The 24,879-nt window shown below is 42.9% G+C and overlaps 1 protein-coding gene across 1 annotated transcript in view; it reads right to left on the bottom strand.

Moving 5' to 3' along the window:
* shank3a (SH3 and multiple ankyrin repeat domains 3a) overlaps positions 1 to 24,879 on the bottom strand; it is an 886,564-nt gene that overhangs the window by 717,145 nt on the left and 144,540 nt on the right. Inside the window, exon 3 of the mRNA XM_048610479.1 lies at positions 21,326 to 21,575. Within this exon, the coding sequence (XP_048466436.1) occupies positions 21,326 to 21,568 (243 nt within the window). The 5' untranslated portion in view covers positions 21,569 to 21,575. The remainder of the gene's footprint in view (positions 1 to 21,325; positions 21,576 to 24,879) is intronic.

Consider the following 24,879-nt stretch of genomic DNA (forward strand, 5'->3'; position numbering starts at 1 on the left):
ATGACCCGAAATATCAGCTTTCCTGCTCCTCTGATGCTACTTGGCCTGCTGTGTTCATCCAGCTCTACACCTTGTTATATGCAGAGTTATCCCACTTTTAACTCTGCAAGTTTCTTGCATGACAGTGAGCAGTACTGTGCTAAAAGAATAACTAGAATATGGAATGTTTTCTCACAGGGATTGGTTGAGGCGGAGACAGGTTTTAAGCAGAAGAATAAATGGGAGTTGACCAACGGTAGGGTTTGATATATCCCAACAAGGAGCCAGCGTAATTACAATGATTTCTTCCTTAGCTCGAAATGCCTATAGTTCAATGAAAGTTGCACGAAGATTTTGAACATTGAAAATAAGAGAGCATGGGATATCAATCAAATCATTGTGTTCTTGAAGCGATTGAACAGAGATAGAGAGGACAAACCATTACAGAAAATGTGCAATCATTAAGGGCAGATGGTGGAGAAGCAAGTAAGTGTTTGAACATAGCAGAGAGACAAATAAAGATTATCAAAGTCAGGTAAATAGAATACCAATATTTTCAGATTCTGGAAACCTGCAATAAAAACATAAAATTCTGGAAATACTCAGGCAAGGCAACGTCTGCAAACAGAAAAAGGCAATTGATATATCAGACTGATGACCATTGTCAGTAGGTACCTTATATCTAGTCAATCAAGTTGAGTTATAGGCCAGCCACAATCTAACTGTCTGGTGGTCCAGGTCTGAGTGATGGAAATGATCTACTCCTGTTCATACAGGAGTCAGAGGATTTTTGATTTGTATGGCTGGGGAACCAGTTACAGTTCAATGTTGAGTTTAACAATCCATTCAACAGCATCAGCTGACACAGTACAAATGGATGTGAAAAATCAGATGTCTCGGGTCAAGTTCAGCAGGCTGGCTATGTTTTGTATTGGATGGCTACAGTCACACCCTGATCTATTCCTCAGCTTCTTTAGCCCATCCTATACTGTTTGAGGGTTGTCAGGATTTTCACTGCAAGGTTCAAACCTGGGACTACAATGGGGTCAATTACCAGGTTGACTTTGATGATGTTTGCAGTCAAGCAGGAGGTGCATAATTGAGAGGTAGATTGTCATCTGTTTCTACGGTATCAGGTATACTCCTGTAGGGGCTACCAAATTTCAGATGGCTGGTTCTTTTTTAGGTCCTGTGTCAGGAGGTGTGCATCATCACCTATCAAATAAAGGCATTCTTTAAGGAGGATATTTTCTCTGAAAACATCAATGGTCAATGTTTATAAACTCAAGAATCCTGAATTCTGTTGGCCTTAATGTTCCAAAGGTATTCCTCATGACTTTCTGGAGATTTTTATCATGTTGTTTTGGAATATGACAATGAGAAATCTATTCACCCAAAGCCGTGCTAGCACCATGGACAGGGCACATGATTAGGCAGAGGCTAATGCATGATCAGAATTCAACATACTTGGGAGGGACTGTAGATAGGATATTATCCATTTGGGAACACCTGAAGAAGACAGAAGCAACTGTCAAAAGCAGAAAGAACCCATGATCCAAACTTGCCAGATATACATGGGGTACTGCTACCTTAACTCAGGACCTTAGCCCTTGCCCTATCAAACTCTGTGGCAGAGCACTCTACACCTGTCTGCAAAGATCGATGTGCACATACGTTTTGTTGGCCCTCAAATGAATGCATTAATGTGCATCACAACTGGATCCATCTGCTCACCACCACTCCCCAGCTTCCTACCATTGCAAACATCATATCTCCACACACCTACCTAGTGACAAAAACCCAAAAGTATTTGGAACAATACATGCTGCATCTCACTTGCCAATACTTGATATGGACATAAGAACATATGAATTCGGAGCACGAATAGGCTATTTGGCCCCTTCAGCCTGCTGCTCCATTCAATAAGACTATGGCTGATTGGATTATTCCATATTTCTGTATATTCCCATTAACTTTCCAATCCCTTGCTTATGAAGAACCTATCCATGACTCTCTTAGAAATATTCAAAGAGACTGTGCTTCAACCGCCCTTTGAGGAACAGAGTTCCAAATATTCTGTCCTAAATAGGTGACCCTTATTTTTAAGAAATGAGCCTCAGTTCTGGATCCTCTCACCAGAGGTAACATCCTTTCCACACCCTCAGGATCTTACATGTTCCAATCAAATTTTCTCTTACTCTTTTAAACGGCAGCCTGCCAATTTTTGTGTCAGCAGCAAATTTAGTAACTATACCTTGACTCCCTTTATCCGAGTAAATTTTATAAATTGTAAAAAGTTGAAGTCTAAGCTAACCATGTTCTTCACCACTCATTACGTCTTACCAACTAGAAAATGATCTGTTCCACCTGCTTTCCGTTTTGGCATTCCATATGGAGCAACATTCCTGAGCAAGATCGACCAGCAGACATCTTTGGGTCAGAGAACAGGAAAAATGGGAAACCACAATCAAATTCCTAGTGACAAATCCTATCTATAGAATGGCAGACTCTGTGCTATGACAGCAACAGTGGACTTTGTTAAATAAATTTAGGAAAATCAGGAGTCCTGCACAGCCAACCTCTGCACTTATGCATAGAAAAACAATGCTACACATTACCAGGGAATACCCGCTCTCCAGACTAAATAGTGGACTAATTGCCTTAAATTCTGCAAATCAGTTGGCTACCACTTGGCTTTGGAGAACTACATTAACTAAATTAATAGTAAATAAATAAATCCCCCAGAGGTAACGTGTAATCCAGGGTGACATGTTACTTGAATCTAACTTCAAAGGCCTTGAATACTTTAAAGTCTCACATTACCTCCCCCAAGCTTTGTGTTCCTCCATGTCGGGAGTTAGATTTTGAGAAATGAAACCTCGCACTAAATCTACGCAGTCTTTAGTTGAACTTGCACTACATTATTCAGACGAAGACTACATTTATAGGGTAGCAGATGATACTGCATTTCACAGCCTATGACAGAATTCCCTGAAAATAGCTGGCCAAATATGTGACCATTTACCAGGCTTCTCCTGCACTTCCATCTCATCAGCATTCAGGCAGTGATACACATTTCATTCACTTCACAAGTTCGCCAGACAGAAATATAGGCTCTGCTAATCAATTCAAAGCTATTTTTAGACCAGAGAATCTGCTGCCATCAGGCAATAGTTCTAGACTCATTCAAACTCCTTGCTATTCCTAATATGTCTTCAATCAAGTTGGCCCCGGTCCCTCACATCTGGCAGCTCATGTTTTTAGATTTAGTCACAGAGTAATGAAACACAATTGGCTCAAGGGCATTCTCACAATGTTATGGGAGATTCCGTCTAACCAGCAATGTGACTGCTAGCAGAAAAGCCTACTTTATCCTCAGATGTGCCTTCCCCTCTCTTCCACAGTCCCTGCTCTATTGTCAACATTATTTTTTCTCTCCCTCCCCCTCCCCTGTTTAGTCCTTGACTCCTGACAGAGCAAAGTCACACTGGGCTATGGTTCCACAGACATCTGTATGCTTTAATTGTCTTACCCAGAGTCTCTGTTTTCACACTTGGGCCTTGAAGCTGAGCAACAGTCAACTGTTTGGCCATAACAGGCCCTGCAGAAAATTCTACCTTGCCCCAGTTTTAGCCGAGAATGGATTTTATAGTAGAGGTCACTGGACAGTCAGCTGCAGCAGGATACGTGGTCAGTTTTGTTCGCCCGGAACCTCCTTAGCAAGACAGCTGATGAGGTCAACTACTGCGCCTCAATGGCCTCCTATTTCAGATCTGCTCACTTATAACAGATCTGGGATCAAACTAGGAACTGGACTACACAAGGCAGTCATAGACCTACTAAGCCAACAAGGCTCAGTACATCCGACAGAGATTTCTGGCATAACATACAGTTTAAACAACAGCAACTGAAATAAAGATAGAATGTGCCAGAAACATTCAGCAGGCCTGACAGCAACTAAGGAAAGAAAGACAGAATTAATGGGACAGATTTTATCAACTGACACAGGTAGCTTGTGTTGTAAATTTCCTGACTCTGTCAACCTGCCTTGATTTTAAAGGGCCCAACAGACCTAATTTTTTTGCTCCATGGAGGTGGGGGTGTGATGAAATTAGGTTTTCAATCCTGGAAGCAGATTCTATGCAGCATTGGGTTTGGTGAGTGCCAAGGTGTGTTGTTTAGAAGGCCCGACTTGATTCTCTGAAATTTTGTCCGCGTTATTTTAAGAAGCTGTTTGACACACACACACCTCACATACCCCTAACCCGATGCCCAACGGCCTCTGCATCCACCATCATGGCCATCATATAATCCATCGTCACTTCAAGCTTATGCCTCCCATTTATTCATACCCCATCCCACCACCAAAGCCATTCATCAGATATTAGAAACTTGCAGAGATGAAAAGAAAACAAACTTCTAACAATCTAACATAGCTCTCACTCATATACATTTGATAGTGAAAGAGCCCCCAATCTTGAAATCCATTCAAAGCTTTTAACACTTGCATTCAGTATCTTATAGAAACTAACAACTTTTATTCGGACCCCATATCAAAGATAGCTAATCCTTGAATAACTTCTTTTAACTATCAATCAAACTAGGTATTCAAAACCCCCAGCTGTAGGTTTGAAACTCAGTCAAGCAATCACAATAACTCGAGGCATATCAACAAAGAATTCTACTGAAACTGCTCAAACTGATGGTACTTTTTTTCTCAGTTACACTAGATGGTCTATCAATCAAAGCAATCCAGCAGATTTTTTTCTAATAAAAAGACCTTTATTGACAGCTTAAGCCTGTTCCTTTCCATATTTAAAGAGCAAGGGATGTCAAATCACTTCAAAGGATGAAAGTCAAACAGATCTTATTTACCTTTCAAGGTCCTTACATCCATTCTATCATTGTTGACTCATACACTGTAGGTTATGAGCCTTGGAAGAGCCAAAATGGGGTCCGTTTCCAGTTTCCTGCCTTTACAAATCATGCCCTCATTTCCTACAGCAGAAGGGAAGAGCAGAATATCTGCACCCATTGCCATAGTTAGTGCTTGGCAGAGGCTTCCCTTCCATAAAAAATCCTGCCCAAAGTTTTAGGTCAGTGACTTGTTGTTGGAACATCCTGACAAAGGGTCACAGACCTGAAAGGTTGGGGAGAATATGCCCATAGAGTGGGGACTTGACTGGGAAAATTTGCAAGATTGGGAGTTGTCTCATTCTCCAATATATTCTTCATTCTTCACATTTTGCCAACACTACACATATTCCACCGCTGGAAAATCTATCTCTAGCGATGGTAATGCAATTAAACTTTTCAATGAGTCACTTAGTAGCTATTTTCTCAGGATAATGGAGTTTTACCAATGGGGCACACACAGTGCCTGTAACACATCAATCTACAGGAAGTGATTGCAACATGGAAGGCCACTGTTGAATGAATGAATGAATGAATGAACGAAAACAGCAACGTTGACGTTATCCACAGGCAGAGACAGAAGTGTCCCATTGAGACGGTTACAGATATTGCTCAGGGTGAAGAACTGCCTGGAGCGTCTATCAGCCTCATTTCGCGGTCCTTTTCCTCCACCTTCTTTTGTGCCATTCACCTTAGCAGCACCTGAGCTGGAACAGTGAATGCTTAAGACCACCTTATAAACCATGTGCTGATTTACTCTCCTCAACCTGTCTCCCATTCTCATCTGGACGGCAATTTCAAAGAGGCTTGTTAATTGCATGCCGACCAGAAGACTGAAGCAGAAGGTGTGCCACTCTCACCTCTCAGTTACAGGCCTAGAAAGTTAGCTGCCCCAGATTTAAATATCAACGTGTCCACATTCAGCCAATTGACTCTGTTTCTCCCTCTACAGATGCTTCCAGGCCTGCTGAATATATTCAGCACTTTTCATTTTTGTTAGATTTCTAGTATCCACACTGCGTTGCTATTGTAACAGCAACATAAAGGCTATTTTACCATCATTGCTACCATGCTGAGGAGAATCACCACAATAATGACTTCACAGAAGCATTATTAGAATACGTGAATACCAAAGCACTTTGGGTGATATTACAGCAAGTGGCTAAAAGCTTAGACAAACAGCCAGGTTTTCTAGAGCATCACAATAAAGAGAAGGAGCTTGAGGCACTTCAGGAAGGATGCTTGGGCCCTAGGTAGCTGAAGAGATAGCCTTCAATGATAGGACAAAGAACACTGGGATTACCAGTATTTAAACAATGGAGTAATATAGCAGAGTTGTAGGGCTGGAACAGATTACAATGAAAGGCAAAGTTGCAGAGAGATTTGAAACTTAGGACAAGAGCGTGGCTCAAGTAGAAGCCAAGGTTAGCATGGGGCAAATAAGTGAACAATAGAAGATACAAGTTACCATATAAGAGCTGAAGTTTCTGGAGGGTTGAAGGTATAACACCAGCAAGGGGAAAAGAGAAAAATCCGACAATGCTGGAAGCACTCAACGGGCGAGGTCCACTTGTGGAATGAAAGCCAGAGTTAATGGGTCAAATCAATGAACTCTCCTCAGAATTGGAAAAAGAATTCTGCTGTCTGAAAGATGAGGCTGGAGGTTCTAACCTGAAACAATTGAACTCAAATGTAGTCCAAAAGACGCAGGGTTCCTAATTAAAAGATAAGATACCGTTTCTATGATTCTTCTATGCTATAGTGAAAGGTAAAAGAAATTGCTGTTTCACATGAAAGGAGTGTTAGAGGGCCAATGGACAGTGGGAAGGAAGAAGGTGAAAGGGAAGGAAGAAGGCGGGATGGCATGGTGGCTCAGTGGTTAGCACTGCTGCCTCACAGCACCAGGGACCCAGGTTCGATTCCACCCTCAGACGACTGTCTGTGTGGAGTTTGCACGTTCTCCCAGTGTCTATGTGGGTTTCCTCCAGGTGCTCCAGTTTCCTCCCACAGTCCACAGTCCAAAGATATGCAGGTTAGGTGGATTGGCCATAATAAACTGCCTGCAGTGTTCAGGGATGTGTAGTTTAGGAGAATGGGTCTGGGTGGGATGCTCTGAGTGCTGGTGTGGACTTGTTGGGCCGAAGGGCCTGTTTCCACACTGTACGGATTCTATGAAAGGGTACATGTTGCATTTCTATCCTTGCCCAGGAAGATGTCAAAGAAGAGGAGGGAGTGATGCTTTTAAGTTGAGCTGAATAGGTGCATGTGGAGTTAAAATTAATTTTGGAGCCTCGGTTGAATGAATTCACAGCACAACAATGAATGTGAAATGTTACTCAGCAAAGCCAGAACATCAATGAAAAACCCAAAGACCAGAGACAGAGGGATCTCACTCAGATTGTCTTGCCCTATCATCCCTTCAACATGTGCCCAGTTCTGTGGATTATTACCTTTTACTTGCTGTGATCTGTACATATACAAGAGTTAACACAAAGACACAAACAGACCATACAACACTAGACAAGTCTAAATTGTTCCCTCTTACCCATCATGTGCTGTACACTTACAGAAGTCAATAGTGAGATACATACCAGGCCATATCATAACAGACACAAATGAATTATTCCCTTTCACCTGCTACTTACTGCAAATATTTATCTTACCAAATCACGAGTTTAGTCTGGAATGTTCTAACCATCTTTGGTAAATATCATCTATCTTTCTGTCTCCTAAACCCCATTGATTTTTTTGCTGAGGTGAATGGGTACAAATTAACAAAGCTTTGACATTTCATAAAAGTAACGTCACAGTACAGAGGTTGACTTTACTGCAATACCCTGTAGCATCACGCTCTGTGCATTATTGGCTTTGTTGCAGAATTGAATGCCATGTTGAAGTAAACACAATGCAACTCCTAACCCAACTTCACCCCCAACACTCACCACCACAACTCCCAACTCTTGTCAAGGTCTCAGTATGACCCAAGGTCTGCTGCAGGATCCCATTAAAACAGGCGAATGCTCCCCAGTGAAACTGAAGTCAAGTCATTTGCTTTTCTCTTTGAAGAAAATCAATGGCAAAAAAGAATTACTTTTGATCACTCATGCATATCTCAGACACATCTCAAAAAGCTTTAAAAAGCTTGAACTACTTTGTAGGACAGTGTCTGCTCTTATACAAGCAAAGTGGCAATCACTGCGTGCAGAGCAAAGGTCCAAACAGGAACGAGGTGAATGTCCAATTCGTCAGTTGTGTGATAAGGGTGAATGACAGAGGAACGTTTTCCAGGCCATTGGAACAGTTTATGCTTGTTCATGTATTGGCATGGGATCTTGAACATCCAATCAAATCATTCAAAAATGTCAGATAACAAGATGTAGAGCTGGATGAACACAGCAGGCCAAGCAGCATCACAGGAGCAGGAAGGCTGACGTTTCGGGTCTCGGTCCCCACTATCTCCAATTCAAAAATGTCACCTGGATTTCACTTCTCATCCAGGCGATCTGGATTATGCGTATAACTGTGGTTTAGGATTCGAACCCTGAACCTTCAAACTCAGAAACAAGTGTGTCACCAACTGAGGTTAGTTAGTATGGCAACAGTAGGTACAGACTTTGCCCAGCATCGGTGCATATGGACTGAAATCCCAAACCTTTATTGCTTCAGGTGATAGCCAACTATGTCAAAATTACATTGGATGAAGGAGTAGCTCATCTCGAAGTGAGGACCAAGTTCCCAGAAAACTCTCATCTCGAACGGAGCAATTATTTATTAAAAACAATGCGTGGAGCCATGAGTTCTCCCTCAGTCGTCAAGCTCAGGGTCTCCTCTGTTGATTAACTTGAACATTTAGGATTGCACTGGGATATCTGGCTGTCAATATCATAAGATTCTAGGCTATAGATTCCATTTCAGATGTCTACTGTTGACGTGTATGGAGCAATTTCCATCCAGGTCTACATTTTAAGCCCAATATACAAGACTGACCCCATTCTGTCACTAAGTTGTGATTTCACTCAAAGGCCACATCATTGTTGGAATTAAACCATGTAACTGAAGCAAAATGGAGGAAGCTTTACCCTGTATCTAACCTGTGCTATACATACACTTGGAAAGACAGTATACTGGAATCTTTCATTTATATTAACCCATGCTATCCAAGGCTGGCAGTCACTAATGCTCATGGTAAGTACCAGACTCCTTCAGTTGTTGACCATTGCATATTACTCTATTTAAGCAACTCTGGTTTCAAACAGACAACATTGTGTTAGGAGTTAAGCTGGTTTCTTGATGTAATTCACTGAACAAATAAGGTGTCATGTGGGTGACACTAAGAAGACAACACCTATCTGTAGGAGATAGCAGCACAGTAGAAATCCCTCTATTTGCTCCATGTACAAAGTTGAATTGCAACAGTGCAACATTTCCATTTTCCAAACCTGCCAGGTATGCAGTACTTCTGCTTTTAATATCTCTGTGCAACCACTCATAGGTAGTTTTAGTTTCAGCTGGGTTGTTTTTGACAGTGAGGTGGAGTGTGAAGCAGCTGCATCTCCCTCCTGAAAGGGTTAGAAATTGAACATGCAAGAAAGTACCAACTGGTCACAGTGGCGGGACGATGGAGTGAGGTGGGCAAGGGAAGAGCACAGCATAAAATAAAAACAAAAATTGCTGAAGAAACTCAGCAGATCTGGCATGATTTGCGGAGAAAAAGCAGAGTTGGCATTTCAGGTCCAATGACCCTTCTTCAGAACTAGGAAAAGGTGGAATTTATGTGGCGGCGGTGCGGGGGTGGGGAGGATGTGAGGAGTAGCAAATTGGTGGAGATGGAGCCAAGAGAGGGAGAAAGACAGTTAGGGAGACAAAGGGATGGATAACAGCAAGTGCGAGAGAGGGAAAAGCTGATCATGGGGCCCATAAGTAGCCAATATCATGACCAGGGCCTGGGGTGTGGGGGCGGGTAAAGGACATAGAAGGTGGTGTCCAGGTTTTGATATTACTGGACTCGATATTGAGTCCTGAAGGTTGCAGAGTCCCAAATGGAAATCTTTGTGTGGTCTATTAAGTTTAATAATAGTTTTCAATAGATTTATTTATAAAACCTTCAATATTTCCCCTGCTCCTAACCTACAACAGAAGCTCATCACAGTAGGAGAGACAAATAAAACTTACAGGAACCCTGCAGGAAAGCTTATCCAGGGTCCTAAACCCATTGTAGCACTGCATAATGGTGCTGAAGTGCTTTTCTACATTGTCTTGAGGTTTTCTCTTGGTAATTCGAACAGGTCTCACTGCCGCCAGGACCAGGGGCAATCACCCACTACAATTTCCATCCTTGGGATACAACAATTTAAAATTTATATAGCAATTTTATCAAAACAAACATTCTAAAGTGCTTAACAAGGGTATTTTACAACAAATCATGACAGGAGATATTCGTTGTTTTAATGAATGAGAGCAGATGCATGGAAACACGAATTCCTGCAAGCTCCACTCCAAGTCACCTACAACCCTGAAATGGAGCTGTTTCCCTGCTCATTCACTGTCGCTGGGTCAAAGTCTTGGAACTCCCTACCTAACAATACTGACTTATCCCAAATGGATAGCCGTGGTAGAGGAATGCAGCTCTTTGTCACCTGCCCAAGGATCAACAAAGATGAGCAATAAATTCTGGCTGAGCCAGCAGCATCCAAATCTTATGATTTTTTTTTTGAAACAGGAAAGTGAAATGGAGATGTGTTAAACAGATATTTGAGTCTTAAAGGGATCAAAGCATCAGTTTTAATTTACACATGGCTTAAAGGGCACGGCGCAAAGTTTTTAAGCAGAATCATGGGTTGCAGAAACATAAGAATTGAGCATCCAGTGACACCTTTCATTAATTACTTCTATACAGGCAACATACTCAGTTCTCTTTTACAGATCAAGTAAGTCACTATCCTGAGAAAAAGAGCTCAAAATATCTTTCTGGTTATTAGCAAGGGGGGCCTCTGCAGAGTTAACATATTCAGTCTTTCTGTGGACAACCAGAAACATCTTGAAAAGATCTGGATGACTCTTGAAGGTCAGTTCAAGTTAAGAAATGAATTCAGGATTAACAGACTCCAATTCGTACAATACAGACAGCAAACCCAAGAGTCTATTGAATCAGAAATAGTAGGAACTGCAGATGCTGGAGAATCCGAGACAACAAGGTGCAGGGCTGGATGAACACAGCAGGCCAAGCAGCATCATAGGAGCAGAGAGGCTGACGTTTCGGGCCTAGACCCTTCATCAGAAAAGGGGGAGGGGAAGGGGGTTTTGAAATAAGTAGGGAGAAAGTGGGAGGCGGATAGAGGAGAGGATAGGTGGAGAGGAAACAAACAGGTCGAAGAGGCGGGGATGGAGACATCTTTCCCTCCCCACCCTTATCTGCTTTCTGGAGGGACAACTCTCTCCGTGACTCCCTTGTCCGCTCCACACTCCCCTCCAGCTCCACCACACCCGGCACTTTTCCCTGTAACCGCAGGAAGTGCTACACCTGCCCCCATACCTCCTCCCTCACCCCCATCCCAGGCCCCAAGAAGACTTTCCACATCAAGCAGATGTTCACCTGCACATCTGCCAATGTGGTATACTGCATCCGCTGTGGCTTCCTCTACATCGGGGAAACCAAGCGGAGATTCGGGGACCGCTTTGCAGAACACCTACGCTCGGTTCGCAATAAACAACTGCACCTCCCAGTCGTGAACCATTTCAACTCCCCCTCCCATTCCTCAGACGACATGTCCATCCTGGGCCTCCTGCAGTGCCACAACGATGCCACCCGAAGGTTGCAGGAACAGCAACTCATATTCCGCTTGGGAACCCTGCAGCCCAATGGTATCAATGTGGATTTCATAAGTTTCAAAATCTCCCCTCCCCCTACCGCATCCCAAAACCAGTCCAGCTCGTCCCTGCCTCCCTAACCTGTTCTTCCTGCCACCTATCCCCTCCTCCCACCTCAAGCCGCACCTCCATCTCCTACCGACCAACCTCATCCCGCCCCCTTGACCTGTCCGTCCTCCCTGTACTGACCTATCCCCTTCCTAACTCCCTACCTACACTCACCTTTACTGGCTCCATCCCTGCCTCTTCGACCTGTTTGTTTCCTCTCCACCTATCCTCTCCTCTATCCGCCTCCCACTCTCTCCCTATTTATTTCAAAACCCCCTTCCCCTCCCCCTTTTCTGATGAAGGGTCTAGGCCCGAAACGTCAGCCTCTCTGCTCCTATGATGCTGCTTGGCCTGCTGTGTTCATCCAGCCCTGCACCTTGTTGTCCAAGAGTCTATTGACTAGTTTGTTGGATAATGCCACAGCGAAGGGCATGAATGAGATCTTTCTGAAGTTGTGGAGCAGTAATATGTTGTTAGTAGTTTCTGTATCAATTTTAGCTTTTTGCATGCATTGTCCTGCTTTTATCAAGCCATATAAAATTAATGGTTGTTATCTTATACCGACAACATGGTATGATGGTCATCACAACCACAACCTTTAGGATTTCGGGTGAGAAGAGAGGCAATAATCATTGATGCATCACTTGAGGATTGCCTCAAGTATGAAGCCATCATGGCAGGCCAAAAATGTCATGACTCAGGTGCAGCCAACACTACTGCCACAGTCACCAAAAAGCTGTAAACCAACAAAATCTGTTCACAGATGTAGTCTGCCGCACATATTCAAGCTGTATAGCTTTTCTTGATATCTGTAAAACATGGTACCCAGGGAGACTGACCAACCATGCCCACGTAATGTGGTACCAAAGCCCAAGGTTGACCCAGAATGAGACACAGGTGAACAAGAGGGTATAACTGCACAGCACTGGCAGCATGACAAGTCTTAATGTGGCGCACAGACACAAATATATCAATGACATTCAGGATGAACCAAGTGAAAGGCTAACGAAGGTGAAGCTGATCAAGATTTCCCTGTCATTAACCTCACACAACCATGTTGACAGTGTAAGAAGACAACTACTACTATTATAGGGCCTGAAAAAAGCAGGACAACACATACTAAAAGTTAAAATTGAGACAGTAGCTAATACCAAAATATTACCTGTACGCATCCTGAAAGATTCAGCTCACCACTTGCTACAAACAATCTCCATTTTGCATTTGACTGAACCAGAGCACAAGGCACAATACACAGCCATCAGCTACATGCATTCTCCCTCCATGGATATTGGTATGTGGTACCCAGCAACCTCCTGCAACCATCCTGGCACTTTAGCTGGAAGTGCAGGCTTACAATGCAAGGCACACCAGCAACTAGCTGCAGCACAGACACAGATATCCAACTTGCAGACTGGACTAGGCTGCATTTCAGGGCTGTTCATTCACTGCCTGAATGCTCGCTCACATAGCGCCTATCTGCAGCATCCAGGCCTTACCAATCAGAACAGTCACACGACTAGGCTGCTTGCCTTGATGCTCAGTAGTACTCAGTCTACGGGGTGCAAATCCTGCGCTGTGTCATATCAATCTTACATCTGCCCCATGTGCCAGCACCTTACACAGCAAACACATGGCATGCGCAGCAACGAAGCAGTCCAGTCTCAAATTTTTAGGGGATAGTCCTAACTGAAGTCCAGGACGGTACCCATCAGTCAGGGGTCCAGGCACAATCAGTTAAGGACATTCTCCCTTCACAATATCTGGATATGGGGTAGGCCCTGTCAGACTGAGATGGAGAGAAATTTCTTCAGTCAGTGGTGAGCCAATGGAATTCTCTGTCACAAAATGCAGTTGAGGCCAAAACGTTGAATGCTTTCAAGGAGGAGTTAGATATACTTCTTATGGCTAAAGGGATCAAACTGGGAACAGTGTACTGAGTTAGATGATCAACCACGGTTGGATTAAATGGAGCAGCAGGTTCAAAGGGCTGAATGGCTACCCTTGCTCTGATTTTTTTCTATTTCTATACCAGTCCAGGGGATTGGCCATGGTCTGGATCCGCTTTGGGTTTTATTGGGCAGGGGATCCATGTCTCTTCAGTTCAGGGTGTGGGTCACAGTCTGTCCCTGCGGTTCTGTAGGAGCCGGTGCAGGGCTAACTCAGTCCAGCGGGCGGTGGCGGGGGGGGTGGGGGGGTGGTCGGTGCATGTTTTCATTGGAGCTATCACATCATTTTGGTCATGGTGTGGGGGCAGAGTTTGGGGGAGGGGGTCAGTGAGCTACAGTTGCCATGGGATTGAATCTCAATAGATTACCCATTTGGCCCTGCTGCCTTAAGGCTCTGGAGAAGGGCGCCGTACAATTGTGAAAGGGGGCAGCAAGACTGGGAGAAATGGCAGTGCATGGCTGGGAAGGGTTTAATCCAGTGAAAAGCAGGGGATTGGGGGGCTAAGTGTGGAGAGGGTGGTGGTTTCTCTGCAGTCAGGAACACCCTGGCTTCAAGATGGGGGCAATACACTGGGTACCTCATATGCCAGTGTCTGGGTTGGAAAGGTAGGCAGGTGCAGGCTACTCTCCTCTGCGGAGTTTCCCTGACTGCACACCTAGTCCTTGCACTCTCTGAAGCCTAGAAACCTTTGGTAATGCAGCACAGTGTGCAGCCAAGATTGTAAATCAGGTTCTGGAATGGGCTTTCAATGCGCACTGATAAAGCCAGTGAAATGAGAGGAATGGGAAAGCTGAGAATTTCAGATAAAGCACACAAATAGGAATCATACTAGAGATTCCCAAAGCAGGAAGGTTATAGTACATGGCTGAATTATCAAACTGAAAATATTCTTCTGGCCTTTCTGCGTTACAGTGCAGTCTGCACACATTAAATAAATGCGTCATTTTTATTTATATTTTAATTTTTATTTTACTACAGCCTTTAAACACCAGCCACATTTAATAAAAGTCATTCACCCAAATGGAAACTCCTGTGGTCTCTGACTGCAGTTCCCATAATGTGTCATTGACTTGCTCTTCACAGCTACACTAGGCCTCATGGTCTGATTTGCTTATTACATTGGGCCAGTGCCTGCTTGGCTCCATCATTGGCACTCCTTCCTTCTTTGTCAAAACCATCCACTCTGCTTGTTAATGCATTTCATCCAAATCATCACTCCTAGTGTAGTGGTGAGGGATTACTGCACTGTCAGATGTGACATCTTTTGAACGAAACGCTAAGTTGAACACCCATCCATCTGTTCACATAGAACCTTTTAATATCCGTCTGGATATTGGAGGATTAGTGGTATCTTCAGATGGCCTTACTGACGTTCTTTCCTCATTGAAAAACAAATTGACCACATGTGGAATTCACTGTATTTCTGGGATCTTGCTGAGCAGAAAGTGCCTGGCCATATGCTCACAGAGGAACAGTGATTATTGTTCTGAAGTCTGTGAGCTGTGAGTTTTTTGAGGGATGCAATAACAGTGAGCCTCAATTTAGCTCATTAAGACAGTTAAAGGATTCACTTGTACTTAATTGTATTTCTGATTGAGCCCAAGTTGTAGAGATGCCTATAAAGATATCTCTCCCTTACTTTCACCGTCAGCATGCCTCAGAAACAGTCCCCTCCATTACAACCTTCCTGTGCAATCACAGAAGGTGTTGCACTTTCATCTCCCTTGTTACTGGCCAAGGCCCCAAAACAAACCTTACATGTGAAGCAGCATTTTACTTGTACTTCTTTCAACCTAGTTTACTGCTCAGTGACTTCCTTTACACTGATGGGATCAAACTGAGGCTGGGTGACCACTTTGTGGAACACCTTTGCTCTGTCCATAGGAATAACCCTGACCTTCTAGTTGTTTGCCATTTTAGTATAAACCTCCTTGTTTCCTGGCTAACATTTCCATCCTGGGCCTGTTAGTGTTTCAATAAAGTTTAGTGCAAACTGGAGGAACAACTTCTAATTTTCTACTTAGATGCTTTACAGCCTCTAGGACTTGATATTGAGTTGCACATCTTCAGAATATGACCACTCCACTCTATTTTTCTTACATCCTCCATCCTCCCCTGGACATGTCTCGTTGGCTTCGCTCTCAGTAGAACAGACCCATCTTCTCCCTTTCACAGCTGCCATTTGCACCTATTTTACAAGTCCATCTGTCCTTTACTACCATTGTCTTTATCTTTGTCTTTTGCTCCGGACACCCTCACAATCTGTTCCACTTGCTCCTCCTCCCCCTCTGTTGCTGCATAAAAACCATAATTTGCCAGCTGCCTTCAGTTCCAAAGAAGAGTCAGAATAGATCCAAAATGACAACTGTTTCTCTCTCCACAGATGCTGTCAAGCTTGTTGAGTTTTTCCAGCACTTTATGTTTTTATTTCAGATCTTTCCAACATCCACACCATTTTGGTTTTTATTCAACAGAGACTCCTTTCCACTTTTACTTGATTAGAAGTTGTGAAGTAGAAAAGAGGCGCAAATTATTTAAGACCCAATGCACAGGACAGCTGAAGCTGTTGACAGACATGGAGCAAACACTATGCATTGGGATAATTAACAGGGATAGTCCCTATTAAGAATGCGAGACATCTAACTGTAAACTATCTGCCCAGAAGTAGTGGTCCCAGGGAGAAAAAAACAGTTAAAGAAAACAGCAATACTTGGAAATGAATATACTGTTTGTAGTGGAGTTCCATTTAGAAGTGTACTAGACAAGTCAGAGCAGTATGTGTCATTTGCAAGTTTTTCAGGTTCTGGACTCCCAGCTTCGTTCATTGTGAACTAAGAAAAAAGGAGCCTCCTCCACGATAGCTCTCAGCATTGAAATCAAGGACACCTAGAAGTGAAGCTATCATCCCGATACAATCTCAGCTCCAAATTCTTGTCATTGGAAGAAGTGAATCCACTACAATGCATGAGGGATCTCCATGGATACCCATGAGTCAGCACATCTGATGTCATACGCTGGATTATTAATATCAAGGGGAGGCTCCCCCTGGTGGCTCAAGATGTAAGTGAATTGCATGAAGCAGTCAATATGTGGTTCTAGTTCTTAACAAAGGGTTGCATCCCATGACAGCAAGTAATTATTTGAACTTAATCAACCTGAAACGTATTAGAAAATGACCATTAAAAGATTGGCTCTTTATATCTCTTCAGGCAAGTAGTTTAACTATTGCCTAAATACTACCTAAAAGCAAATAAGAATATGTTCTGATACCTACACATTTGTTTAAGTGTTCAGTGGCCCTGCACATCATGTAAGAACACTGGACTTTGCTAATGATGCCCTCCACTGTTCAAAAGCTTGTCAATACCTTTGGCAGAAGAATAGTCACCTGGATGATGTATCATGAATCTGCCAGTGTCAGTAGCACTGATCCCACCATTTTCTAGTTACTTAAAACAAACCATGAGAATTTAAAAATTGATGCATTAACGAGAGCCAACGTAAGTTAGCAAGAACAGGAATTAAGGGTGAACAGAACTGGTGCTCTTTAGGATATGGAAACAGAGTTTAAGTCAAAGTCAGGTTAATGAAAGATGGAAGAGAGTGGGACAGCATTTATAAAGTCAGGTCTAGAATTAAAGGCTTGAATAATGAGTCAGATATAGAACATAGCTCCATCCACATGAACACATTGTTCCATCAAACACTCCCATACTTGTAAGTATGTCTTAGCTCCATCTACATTACATGTTGAGACTGTCAACAAAAGTCACAGTTCGATACAATTCCCTTCACACTGGCCCATCAAACACCACTACTATACTCACATGCAGCCAATTCTACTGGTCCACTCTACTAGTTACCCCATTTCCTACAGAATTTGTCTTTTGGGTTCTGAATATAATTCTGTGCACAGATGACAGTTATATTTTTTTCCTTGAAGAGGATTTGAACTCAGTCTGAGAAGGTAGAAGCATCAATTTTTCTATTTAAACCACAGCCACATTGAGAGAGGAGACTAGTTACAAATGATGATTGATTAAACCGATGAATGGGGTTACAGAAATTGGTTACTTTGCAGTTATTAGCGCCGACTGAATCAATCCACAGTACAGATATACAATAGAGAATTTACAATATATACACAGACCTTTTGACCAAATTTGTCTGTAACAATCGTTACCCTTTACCGAAATTATATGCGTCACATTTATCTGCCCTGTGCAACGTGCTGTAACAATGCATCAGGACCATAACCCAGAAGCTGGGTTATGAGCACATCACACTGGAAATATACACAATGCCATCAGCAGTTCTGCAATATGCAATATGTAGGCCCTTACTGTGACTGGAATTCAAGCTCTGTGAAGAGGGGACCATTGTCATTTCATGAGTGGGACATGTATGAAGTCCCAGTGGTGGGAATAGATAATGGGAGAACACTACAGAAGCTTCTATTGTTTAGTGAATGGGGACGTTGTGTGGAAGTAATCTTTGTTCCCAGGGAGAGGAATAGTCTTCACACCACCATGCCTCTTTCACTATCCATTCAACCTCTTTGTGCCCTGTCCACTTATCCAAACACTTTATGACTCGGTGACCCCCTGAAAATGTGCCAAAGATAGTATTTTGTGTCAAATGGTAAAAATAACCAACAATAAAGTTCACAATATGCACACTCATGTCGACGCAACATTTACATAGTAAAATGACTTGAGGCACACGCAGGAACAAAATCAGCCAAAATTTGACACTGAGCCTCTTAAGGTCAGACAGGTGGTTTAAAGAATATCTTAAAAAAAGACAGATGTTTTAGGAAGTGGCCTGCACAATGGAGAGCCTGGTCAGCAACAGTTACATTAACAGTTGGGTGAAGAGAGTGGGGATACACAAGAGACCAGAATTGGAGGGATGCACACATCCCAGAGGTTTCTAGGGCTGGAGGAAATTACTGATATAGGGAGGGCTCATGAAGGGATTAAATACAACAATGAGAATTTTGGACAGGGAGTCAATCAATCTCAGGGAGCACAGGGGTGATGGTGCAAGTTATAGCAAGGGCAGAAGAATTTTGGATGCCCTCAAGTCAGAGGCTGAAAAACTGAAAGCCCGACAGGAGATCGTTGGAATGTGTGTGTGTGCAGGATATCAAAGGCATGGATGAGAATTTCAACTGGAACACAAAACCAGATAACTGTGAAAAAATAAATCAGGAAGAATACAATGTCCCACAGTTCCTTCCTCCCCAGAATCAAATATTTGGCTCTCTGAAAGGCTGAACTGAAGTAATGTTCTTTGTGGGTTATGAAAGGCACTCTCAGACCCACTGTCAAACCCCCTCATGTCAGAACTGAAGAGCAAACTGGGGAGAGAGGATAAATGCATTACAAATAGGTAGCATGTGGAGAATTGTGGTTTTAATCTTGCAGGTCAGTCCCAGAAACAAAAATAATGGTGCGTTCACAGAATTAAGCATTTAACTCTGGTGACGTAAAATACAGTTCACTGTAAGATGAAGACCAGGGTGCTTTGTTTTAATTATCACATAAATATATCTACCACACACTCTTGCAATCCCATACCTGCACTCTACTGGCCTTGCTATGTCCAAGCTTGTAACTTTCTCCCACTGATGTCACATCACGTGTATACAGGCTACACAACCGGGGAATTACAAACTCAAGAGTGACCCAACACACTTGTTAACACAGTTTAGTAAAGAAGGGACATAGTGCCGGAAGACTGGAGAGTGGCAAACGTCATTCCCTTGTTCGAGAAGGGGAATAGGGATAACCCCGGAAATTACAGGCCAGTTAGTCTTACTTCAGTGGTGGGCAAATTATTGGAAAGAGCTCTGAGAGATAGGATTTATGATCACTAGGATAGGCATAGTTTGATTCATGACATTCAGCATGGATTTGTAAGGGGTAGATCATGCCTCACAAACCTTATTGAATTCTTTGAAGAGGTGACCAAATATGTGGATGAAGGTAGAGCAGTGGATGTGGGATACATGGATTTAAGTAAGGCGTTTGATAAGGTTCCCATGGTAGGCTCATGCAGAAAGTAAAGAGGCATGGGATAGGGGGAAATGTGGCAGATTGGATTCAGAATTGGCTGACCCTTAGAAGACAAAGGGGGGTATGGACTGAAAATATTCAACATGGTGCTCAGTTACGAGTGGTGTACCACAAGGATCTGTTCTGGGTCCTCTTCTATTTGTGATTGTTGTAAATGATTTGGATGTAGGAGTGGAAGGGTGGATTAGTAAGTTCATGGATGATACGAAGGTGGGTCGAGTTGTGGATAGTGTGGAGGGCTGTTCTAGGTTACAAAGGGACATTGATAGGATGCAGAGCTGGGCTGAGAATTGGCAGATGGAGCTTAACCCTGAAAAGTGTGAGGTGAATCATTTTGGAAGGACAAACTTGAAAGCAGAATACAGGGTTAACGGAAAGATTCTTGGCAGTGTGGAGGAGCAGAGGGATCTTGTGGTTCATGTCCACAGTTCCCTGAAAGCTGCCACCCAGGTGGATAGAGTTGTTAAGAAGGCGTATGGTGCGTTAGCTTTCATTAATAGAGGAATTGAGTTCAAGAAGTTATGCTCCAGCTATCCAAACGCCTGGTTCGGCCACATCTGCAGTATTGTGTCCAGTTCTGGTCACCTCATTACAGGAAAGATGTGGAAACGTTGGAAAAGGTGCAGAGGAGATTTACCAGGATGTTGCCTGGAATGGAGGGAACGTCTTACTAGGAAAGGTTGAGAGAGCTAGGGCTTTTCTCTTTAGAACGACGAAGGATGAGAGGTGACTTGATAGAGGCGTACAAAATGATCAAAGGTATAGATAGAGTGGACAGCCAGAGACTTTTGCCTAGGGTGGAGGTAGCTATTACGAGGGGGTATAGTTTTAAAGTGAGTGGAGGTAGATATCGGGGAGACGTCAGAGGTAGGTTCTTTACTCAGAGAGTTGTAGGGGCGTGGAATGCATTGCCGGAGAGGGTAGTGGAGTCGGCCTCATTAGGGTCATTTAAGCTGCTATTAGATAAGCATTTGAACGATAGTATAAGGTAGGGATGGAGGTTAGATAGACCTTAGGTTTAGGGTAAAAGTTCAGCACAACATCGTGGGCCGAAGGGCCTGTACTGTGCTGTACAGTTCTATGTTCCATGTTCTATCACAGTTCCAGCTACAGAAACAGGAAAGCCTTGAAATTCCAAGACTGCAGGAAAATTGGTGAGTAGCAAAGTGACTCTTTTCCAAAGCGCATCACATTATTCCCCACAGAAAACACACAAATGATGGATTAATCACAATGCCAGGCCAGCATTTCCCGGAGCCTGCAGTCTCTGGGTATAACACAGGTGTTTTATACACATGCTGTGCACTGTTAGAAGACAAATCCGGCAAACCAAGGGTTAAACTCCGGCTTCCCAGTTCAATACATGCAGAACAGACCTGAACGCTACTTTATGTAGCAAGTGCAGTGTCAGACCCACCCCTTCGCCGGAGAAGGTAACTGCATCTGTCAATTGCAGGGAAAATTACACACTGAAACCGCACATTACTGACCGTCTGCTGCAGGTCAGGGACTCCAATACGAATGACCACAGTGCTGGGCGCGGGGTTGTCCATTTGGTGCCCGGTTTTAGCTGCTGTACTCGTCCTGATGGTGTGGTAGATGGTGTCCTCTCGGCTGATACTCTCCTCGTCTTCACCCTCGCTGCAGTTGCAAGTGTTCTGCTGTTGCTGCTCCTCCTCATGTTTCCTGGCTGTCGGACTGAGAGGCATGCTCTGTGCGCTAACCATCGACATCACATCACTGGGGGGAGACAGAGAGAGGGGGAAAATAAAAACCAGAGTGAAAAGCTTTTGGAAACCCGCGCACACACACACGCTCACACTCATACACGCATTCACACCCACGCATTCTAACACAAATGCACATATGTGCACACACCGTACGCCCACAGTTCGGGACACTTGATCATACTCAAGTTCACACTCATCACACATTTTACACAAACATACAAAGACTTTTCTTTTGCTCACACGCAGCAACACGTACACACTCGCTAACATCCAAACACTCATTTATATACACACTCAGTGTAAAAACTGAGATACAGACACAGGGCTCGATTCATACATATTCATACACTCAATGTCCATCTCTGTAGTTTTCAGCGCAATGGCATGTCCCAAGGTGCTACACAGGAGCGAATCACCTGACACAGAGCAGATACATAAGGAGACATCAGGACAGCAGACCAAAGGTTTGGCCAAAGCTGGTGGTATTGTGAAGCACCCTAAAAGGGGAGAAAATGGAGAGGTTTGTGGAAGGAATTCCAGAGCGTGGCTCCTCCACACCTAAAGATACAATGCCAGTGGAGGAGTAGCCAAAATCAGAGGTGCTCAAATAGCTAGAATTGGAGGAACACAGAGATAGAATCAGACAGCACAGAAGTCCATTCAGTCTGTGCCAATCTACATTAATCCCACTTTCCAGCACTTGTCCCATAGCCTTGAATTCAATTTCAGGTGCTCAACTATACACTTTTTGAAGGTTGTCAGGTTTCCCATCTCTTCCACCCTCCCAGGCTATGCATTCCCGATTTCCGCTCTGAGTGACATCATTTCTCCTCAAATCCCCTCTGAAACTTCTGTCATTCACTTTAGAATTATGGCCCCTCATTACTGACAGTTTAACCAAGAGGAACAGAAGCTTCCTACCCACACTGCCCAAGCCCCTTATAATCTTCTACACCTTTGACATGTCCCCTCTCAGCCTTCTCTGCTCTAAAGAAAACGACTTGAGACTATCCAGCCTCTCTTTATGGCTAAATGGTTCCATTCCAGACAACATCCTGGTGAATCTCTTCTGCACCCCTACCAGTGCAATCACATCCCCTTCCTTCAGTGAGACCTTGAGGGTTCTCAGCTTGTCTATATTACAGATAAAAAGGGGCAAGGGAACAGACTGATTTGAAAACAAGAACGAGAATTTTAAATTTGAGGCGTTGCCAGAAAGGGAACCAATGTACAGTCAAAGAGTACACTCACAAACACACACACACACACACACACACACAAATACAAAGGAACACACAGGCATATGTATGTGTTCTCTCATACACATATTACATATACATAGAATCATAAGATATTGCAGCCTAAAAGGAATCCATTTGGGCCACCATGCTCATGCCACTTCTCTGAAGGTGCATTAAGATTAGTCCAATTTTCTTGCTGTTTGCCTGTAACTCTGAAATTTCTCTCCTTTAAATATTTACCTAGTTCCCTTCTGAAATCTAATACTGAATCTTTCTCCATTACCATTTTGGCAGTATTCTCCGAATAGTAGCATCTTGCTGAGTTATAATAAAATCTCAAATTTTGGCTCCTTTTGCCAATTGCTTTGTCTGTTCTTTGGTTAACAAATTGTTGCCCATGGAAACAGCTTCTCTTTTTTTTTGACTCAGAATGTTTCTTCATTTTGGACAACTTTATTAAATCTTCTAACAACTTTTGCTCCGAAGAGAATTGATCCCAGCTTTGTTCATCGTTCTGCATACCTCGGACCTTCATTGAGTATTCTAGTCAACATCCTCTACACCATATCCAGACCCTTAACATGCCTTGGAAAGTGTAGTGCCCGCAAATAAAAATAGTATATTAGCTCAGGCCTAGTGAATGATTTATGAAGGTTTATTATATATTCTTTGCTTTCAAACACTGTATTTATGTACCATCCCTAGATGATCTTTTTTCACTCTTCCTCACAAAATTTATCACTTTGCCCTTCTCCTTATTCAATTTTTTATCCCATTTGCCTGCCAACTTCAGCACTCCGAAGCTAGGTGAGGTCTGCTGCTATCCTCCTCAATGCTTACTAGTGTTAAAAATTTCAAACTTTATGCAAAACAAATGCAAAACTATGTTCTATCTTCCAAAATATGTTGAAGTTTAATCAATATTAAAAAGAGCAGTGGTCCTAATACTAACCCCAGTGGTCACCATGATATATCTCCTCCCACTATGAAAGATAATAGTTTATTGCTATCCATTGCTTTCTACCTGTTAATTCATTTCACATCCATGCTGCCACTGCCCCATTGATCCCATGGACTCAGGTTTGCTCACATATCTATGATGTGAAGTGCTGCACTTTGGTAGGAAGAATGAAAAGGGGCTGTAAGAAATAAAAGATCAGTTTCAAAGCAGAGGGCTATGGGGGTAAATGGGCACATAAGGATTGAAGGTGTCAAAGCTGGTTGAAAAAGTGATGAGTAAAACATATGCGAACTTGGGCTTTTTAAAATAGAAGCACAGACTGCATAAGCAAGGAAGTTATTATAATACTGCTTCAACCTCAGCTGGAGTACTGTGTCCAGTTCTGGCCACAATAATTCAGACAGGATTAAGATTAAAAGGATATTTAATAGTGGTGCTCAAAATCATGATGGATCCACACAGAATAGACAGGGAGAATCTATTGCCATTAGAAGAAATATTGAGAACCAGAGGACATCATTTTAAGGTGATTGAAAAAAGAAGTGACAGCAACACAAGGAAAAACCTTCTTATGCAATGAGTGGTTAGGGATGGAATGCACTGACTGAGATGTGAGTTTGTGTTTGATACAAACATATTTATTTATGTTCAGCCATGTCTATATATGACATCTGTATACACATAAACATGCAACATGTTCAGTGTACATATCTTTAAACATATATTTTCACAAACACACAAGCACAAATATGTATACACATAGACAATAAAGACTACAAAGCTTTAACTCCTTAATAATACATGATTACAAGGTCTGGTTACTGCTGCAGCAGAAAGATGCATGGTGATAAATGCAGTTTTCCACAAAAACAAAACAAATATTTTATCTTGATCTAGCTGTAGTATTTCTTCAATTTTATATACAGAGTTCCTTGACACAAATGCACACAAATGCAAAACTGAACAATTCGTTGCTTGCCTGCTGCAAGCAGTTCTAAAGGTACAGAGACTGAGTATGCCCACATTAGCAGTGAGCTCCACTTGAGTCCTCTGAATGCTGACTTTCAATTATCAAAATTTGGGGTAAGTGATTAATTTGGAAGGGTGTAATT

This window comes from Rhincodon typus, chromosome 22 (assembly GCF_021869965.1).
Source record: "Rhincodon typus isolate 14 chromosome 22, sRhiTyp1.1, whole genome shotgun sequence".
In the NCBI taxonomy this organism is placed as follows: domain Eukaryota; kingdom Metazoa; phylum Chordata; class Chondrichthyes; order Orectolobiformes; family Rhincodontidae; genus Rhincodon; species Rhincodon typus.